At 49.8% G+C, this 6,867-nt stretch overlaps 1 protein-coding gene across 5 annotated transcripts in view; it reads right to left on the bottom strand.

Annotated features, from left to right (window-relative positions):
• Positions 1-292: 292 nt before the first annotated feature.
• Positions 293-6,867, bottom strand: part of Tenm4 (teneurin transmembrane protein 4) — a 362,508-nt gene continuing 355,933 nt past the window's right edge. For all 5 annotated transcript variants that reach the window (XM_038313737.1, XM_038313739.1, XM_038313740.1 and 2 more), the window contains 2 exons: positions 3,654-3,796; positions 293-1,051 (listed from right to left, as the gene is read on the bottom strand). In XM_038313737.1, the coding sequence (XP_038169665.1) occupies positions 293-1,051; positions 3,654-3,796 (902 nt within the window). The remainder of the gene's footprint in view (positions 1,052-3,653; positions 3,797-6,867) is intronic.

Genomic DNA, 6,867 nt, shown 5'->3' with positions numbered 1-6,867 from the left:
AAAGGGGAACAAAAGACAATCAAGTCATCATTGTGGTCACACTACAGGAAAAATACCTTCCATTCTTTGCAAAAAAAAAAAAAAATGTGTGAAGGCCAAATTTGTGTTTTTCTTTAAAAAAAAAAAAAGATGTTGCATGAATTAACAATGCAACCATTATCTTTCTGTTTTGTTTTCTGCACTTGTTAAAAAAAAGTTTCTGGTTTTTTTTTGTTAAGTACAACACAGTAAGGTGTACAGACACAGAAGGAGAGCTGTCTTTGGCAAGAAGTCCGGGCCGTTGCCCTCTCTGTCACCTTCGGCCCATCTCGCTCTGTCTCATGAAGTGGATATTGTTGGCGCTGTCCGACAGTTCTGGGTACTGCTCAACAGAGGTGACAAAGAAGCCGTCATAGCCCTGCACCCGCCCTGTGTTCAGCACCTGCTGCCTCTCCCCCTCTGTCCAGGCCCGCAGGCCTTCCTCCCCTTCCCGCAGTCTTTGCTGCTCCCGGGCCCAAGCCTGGCGTACAGCTCTCTGCCTGGCCAGCTCCAGCACCCGCGCCTTCTCCTCGTCCACGGTTGTCCCGTAGCGGGTGTTCAGGCACAGTGCCCTGTATTGCAGCTGGATGTCAGTGTAGCGTCTAGTCCTGCCACTGAGCATGGTGTTGATCTGGGACACCGTGACGTTAACCCCGTTCTCCAGGGTTCGCCGCCCCCCGCTGAGGCCCAGGATGGCCAGGTCGCCTTCCGAAGGTCCTGGTTTCACAAAGTAGTGGGTGTCTACCCCGTCAATGGTGAAGTGAAGGTTCTCTAGATAATGGGCATTGTTCAAGATGGCCGCAATCCTCCGCCCGTCCTCATTGGCCACGCTGATGATGTCTGTGGTCACTCGACCATCTTTCAAGGCAAACTTGACCCCCTTGCCAAAGATGGAACCATTGGAGGCAAACTTCTTTGTCTCTGGGGCCTGCTGGCAGCTGGTGATGGTGGAGCCATAAAGCTGGTCAAAGCGTTCTAAGGTAACGAAGGCCTTGAGTTGCTTCTGGACTTCACACTGCACCCCAAGGATAGACTGGTGGGGCAGGGTCATGAAAAAGAGAGAGGGAGAGAGTAAGAAAGAGGAACATCAAACTCCCCAGAGCACCGCGAATCAGGGCAAACAGTTGCATCGAACCTCCAGGTACTTATTAGTTTGTCGCATCTGTCTTGATGGTGCTGACCATCAGAATACCCAGCCATCCTTCATCCATTCACCCCCTGCCCCCTCCACACCCTTCTATTCTGGGCCAGTTCAGAAGAAGCTGCTCTGGCCGGGTCCTTTTCTGAGCAATGAAGATACAGGATGAACAAACTGGACGTCACTGTTGCCCTCAGAGAACTCATTGTTTCACGGGCACAGTCAGACATGACAACAATGTTACGACCACACGTAATGACTGGTGATTGAGAAGACACAACAGCTTAATAGATACAGTGGTAGTCCTTGATCTTCAGGCTCAAGTGTACCATTCGACACCCTGCTTGAGCCCTCTAGTAGATACTCTTATTGTTTTAAGGTCACTTTTTTTTTTATGGGACAGAGTGGGGAGTCAAGGGCAGCTGCAGTGAGAAGCAATCAAGGCTCAGAAGATGCTCAAGCTAATGATGGAGAAGAGAGGGAGAAGGGAGGGTTCCAAGGGGAGGGCCAAGCCCGACTTAGGACTTAAAGAACGTGGAGGGTGACGTTAGCGGAGGGATGGCAAGAAAGACACGATATTAGGACAACCGGGAATTGTCTCAGGCCTCTCACTTTGTTCTATTGTTCTGCCCCTCCACTGTCCAAATATTTGAGGGACAGTCTCTGTCCCATAATGCCTCCTCAAGTATCTCTGCAAGTGGCTATGTGGGGTCAGGTTGGACCCTGTCGACCTGGGGTACCATCTGTCTACCCCTCCCACCCTCAAGGAGTTCAGTGAAGCCATGCTCAGGGCTTCAGGGCTTTATCAGCAACTCAGGGCACAGACTTTCGAAATAGCCCCATCAGCCTCCCGTTGAAATTAAGTCCTCTTTATAATTAATAGAACCCTGTCTGTGAACAATTATTTCCTAGAGTTTCACAAAAGCCAGAGTGCTCAACAACAAAGATCTTCAATGCTTGCCAAGGGCAGAAATCAATAATTCATTGACAGGCAAGGTTGGCAAACAGGCAGTCAGACAGGGACTCTGGGGAGCACAGAAGGAACCTGGCGGGGGAGGAAGCGCTGTGTGGCTGGAATCAGCCTTGGGGACAGCAGATGCTGGGACATCTGGATGTAGGGTCTGGAGTAGTAAGGTCTGGTACAGGCGAGGGCAGAAAGAGGAGGGGCTCTGTGGCCAGACAGACAGATACAGGTTCATGTCATCTTCTGTCATTTCCCAGCTGAACCTCCTTGGGAAAGCTTTCTCTGAGCCTAGCCTCCTTATTTATGAAATGGGCTCTTTCCATGGGTCAGTTATCATACCACTGAAGCACCAACAGTGTGCTAGCCTATATGTTGGGCACTAACTGAGACGCGTAACTTAACCTGCTGGGTTTCATCATCTAGAAAAGGAATAAGAAAGAAAACGAAAGTTGAACAGAGCAAACCACTTGATCAGACTCATCCACAAGTCTGGGAGGTGGCAACTAAGATGAGCCTAAAGGAATTAGTCTAGAATAATAAATAAATAATAAGAAATACGGATATGGTTCTGGTGAGTGGCTCAGTTAGAAGAGCTGACCCCACACGCATGAGGATCTCGGTAGAGAGCTGAGGATGGAGGCGGACATACATCTGTAGCCCCGGCGCTCAGGAGTCAGAGACAGGGAGATCATGGTTCTTTTGGCTAGCTTGTCTGAATCTGTGAGCTTCAGGTAGGGGAAGCAGGAGACAGAGGAAAAGGGGGGAGGGTTGGAGGGAAGACCAGGAAATTTTCTAAGCCCAGGACCATGCTATGTGGTACTGCTGCTTCTCCCCCAGAGTTTTCTGTCCCTGGGCTGGCATTCCCCTAGAGGACTTGGTCTACCTGCTGATCTACCCCTGCATTCCACGGGTTGCGGTACTGAGCTGGGCACAGACTCTGTTCCTGGTACAGGATTTATGAATGGAGGTCTAGTTTGGGTGAGCAATGCATGAAGTGAGCAGCAGGTGAGATGAGACTGTGGTAAAAGATCTTCCCAGCCATACAATCCCAAGCATTTGAAATCTGGTCATAAAGGAAGATTTTTTTTTCTCTGTCTCCTAGAGCCTAGTCATGTCAGACAGGTGACCTGAAGTGGACAAATCTGCATTATCTCATGCATTAAACCTTGACAATGAGGAGAATAATAGCATGGTACATTTGTGAGCTAACTTAAGTAGAGCATCACTCAGTGCAGGTGCAGCAGGTGCTTAGAAAACACCACATCTGCATTCAGCCTTCTCGCCTAGCGCTTCTGCCCACATGGTGGCAAAGGCTTATTATTTTTTATAGAACTCTGAACTTGGTGGCTCACACAAAACTCCCTTTATGCAGCCCGTGGGTGTCCATGTGCTGCTACAGCTGGGTCCCTAGGGCCTGCTTAGCCACAGATTTGCTGTTTTCTGAAAGCTGTCCAGCAGGAACCATGAAGGTGCTGCTTCAGTTTCTATCCTGCCCGGAATGGCCTGAGGTGTGGCTGTCACGTGGGGAGTTACCTTGCTGTTGTCCCATTCCTGAGTTTTCATCTGTGTGTGCACGAGCTCGTAGGATGGCTCCATGGCATCGGTGTCCGGTTTGGGATAGCCAGGTATCACGTTGTGCAGCTGGAACCCAAAGGTGAGCAGCCAGCTGTTGACATCTGGGTGGAGAGAAGCAGAAATATGCCTCGTGAGCAAGTGGTCTTTTGCTCAGGGCCCATGAGTGGGAAGTGACTGGTGACAGAGCTGACTGCCACACTCACTGGAAAATGATGTCCTAGTCGTAAAAGCAAATGTGCAGCTGGACAACCCCCCTACCCCGACCCCAGCCATCCATCTCCCAGGCTTGTGCCCAGAGTTGTCCTCCGACGGGTAGATCCAAGAGAGAGGAAACCTAGGCAGAACCCACACTCCAGGTACCTCTTTCCCTCTCTCACGCTCACCTGCTCACCCAGAGGTAGCTGCGCGCAGCGTGGATGACGCGCGCTCCCAGGCCCATCCTTGCCCCCAGCATCAACAGGAAACCCGTGCAAAGGTCAGTGAGACCGAGAAAGGATTTTCATGGCTGACTTGCAAAGTGGAAAGATTCGCGTGTAAAACAAGCTGCCCCTTCTCTACCCACCCTTTTTGTAGCCATTAGAACCTCGGGGCCATCACGCCTGCGGGCATGAGCTGGTTAGTGAGAGGATCAAAGAGCTCTCCTGCGTGCTGCCTGTCTTATTTCTGACAGCACTGGGAAGTCGCTCAACCTCCCAGGGCCTCAGCCTGTTAGTCTCTAAGCTGATTAATTGTATTCCTTGGAGTTGCGAGTTATTGATAAGGTATTTCGGTGAGCATTGGGCTCACTGAAGAATGGACTTAGAAATCTGTGATCCCGGGTTGGGGTGTAGTTGAGCTGGTAGAGTGCTTGCCTAGCCTGCATGAAGCCCTGGGTGCAGTCTCCAGCACTACATAAATTGGTGCCTGTCATTCCTGCACCCAGGAGGTTCAGGCAGAAGGAACAGAAGTTGAAGGCCATCCTTGGCTACATAGTGGGTTTGTGGCTAGCCTGGGCTACATGAGATCTATTCAAAACAAAGCAAAGCAAAACCAAGGATGAAGACAACAAAAATCCATCCAACTAACCAACCAAATAAAGAACTGCAAAAGCCATGCATGACCTTAGATGGGGGTTCTGCCACTTGACGCATGTGGCAGAAGGCTCACGGTGCTGGCAGATGCTATGGCATCACAGACCCTCCCCTTGAACACTTATGACCCCACAGGGAGATGAGACCTGGGCCCATAGATCTCTTAAATATGATAAAAATCAGACATGAGGGAGGCATGTCATTAAAGCCAAACGTGAAAACCATGGCTTGTCTGGCGTCCTTGGAGGTGGAGGTTGTACTCCAGGCAAAGACAGCCACACAAGGTGAGGGGCCTGAGAGGGAGCAGTGAGGATGAAGCAGAGAGAAGACATAAAGGCTGAGGAAGGACTAGAAAGGACAGAGCCTGGGGTGGCTGGAGGGAGGTGATCTGAGCCTTGCTGGACGTAGTCTGTGTTGCAATGCAGCTCAGCCTTCTTCGGGAGGGAGCAGCTGAAGATGCTAAAGCTCTCATGGGAGGGACTCAGAATCCAAACGGACAGGGGGAGAGGTGGACAAGGTTTTGTGGCCAGCTCCAGAGCCAGGTGCTTTTGTTTTCTTTCCAGTGGAGACATATCTCTGTTGAGAGGTCCAGGGATGAGCCCGGCCAAGGAGGAAGTGACAGTCCCCACCCAACACAGCTGCTGAGTGGGAGCGACCTGTGAGGGTCAACAGGCAAGTGTGTTCTTGCAACTTTGTTGCAACCAGCGTTTCTCTCCCGTCTAAGCACTTCACATCTGGTTTTGCCTTTTCTGTTGTTTTCACTTGTCCCAAGCCCATTAAACCCAGGTTTAAGTTCCCCCATTAGCCTTGCTATGTAGGTCACAGTAGGGTTTCTTAGTGTGCAAACAATGAACTTGGAGAGCTTACTTTACTTCTCAGAGACTTCTCCCAGGTCTGCATACTGACAGCAAGAATGGTTTTTACTAAGTCTTAGTGGAAAATAAGGATATCACTTAGAGGTAGCTGTTGTATAGTAGGAAACTAAAATGCTGGGTTTAATTCAGTCTCCAGATCAGGTATTCGCTCACAGAGGGCTTCCTGCCTTTGTCTATCTCAAGACCCCCGTTTTCTTATTTGCAACAGGGGGCTTGGATGACTTCACTATGGCCCTTTCCTCATTGAGTTTCTGGAAGTCTCTCATTCTATGAGTCGCAGCAGATGGATCTTTGGGAAATCAAAACCAGCAGAACACGGGGAAAGAACACCTCACAAAGCCGTCTTGCTCTAGGCTGAGACCGTGCATTGGGATTTGTGGTTGCAAGGGACCCTTCTATCCAGAATAGCGCACATTCCCAGAAAAGCAGGGGATGCAGGAGAAGGCTGGGCTTTAATTAAGAGTGATGGAAGATGGGAAGCTTGCTCTCATGCCTTTCAGGAAAATGTCAAAGATCTATTTATTCGCTACCTTTCCTACCTGGCTTTTCTGAAGCACCCGGAACTGCACTCTTACAACCCGAGGGGCAGGCATCTCCTTCCCATTGAAAAGCTCTGCTTTACCTGTCAGTTCCAGAAGTCACTGTTGCCAGGAGGGAGGGATAAAATGCAAGTGATTTGAATCCTTTTACATGGGCGTGACTTTTGTTCTTCACAGAATGTATTTGAATTCAAAGAAGGCTAAGCATTGGAGGGCTAAACCACAGAGTTCCAAGGCTGGTCTCCCCACCTCTTTGCGTCTTTACAGAAGGGGAGGGTTACTTTACTTGTCCTGAACTTCCTCACCCCACGTGTTTTGGGAAAGACTCATCCTAATCGCCTGTGAGATACACCTGTGGTGGGCATTTTAGGGTTGCCTCCCCATGATCTAGCTCTACCTTCTTTCTCTGTTGGAAGGGAGAGGGGAGCAGGCACTGATGCTGCAGTGGACCATGTGATCCAGGATGAGCCAATCAGCTCATTCTGTCCTCAACCCCAAAGCGCTCCATTGGCACATGACCCAGTAAGGTCACATGACCTTACTAGAGTATACCTCAGGACCTTTGAAGATACTTTTGGAATAAATAAGCTTTTTTGCTGTTGTTTCAGGACATGGATGGGGCTACGCTTAGCCTGCAGAGAAGTTAAAAGATAAGGTGTAGCGAACATCAGTAGAATCTTAGTTTCCT

Source organism: Arvicola amphibius, chromosome 12, assembly GCF_903992535.2.
Source record: "Arvicola amphibius chromosome 12, mArvAmp1.2, whole genome shotgun sequence".
NCBI classification, from domain to species: Eukaryota; Metazoa; Chordata; class Mammalia; order Rodentia; family Cricetidae; genus Arvicola; species Arvicola amphibius.
Note: the sequence above shows the minus strand (reverse complement) of the source record. Positions and strands in the feature narration are given on the sequence as shown.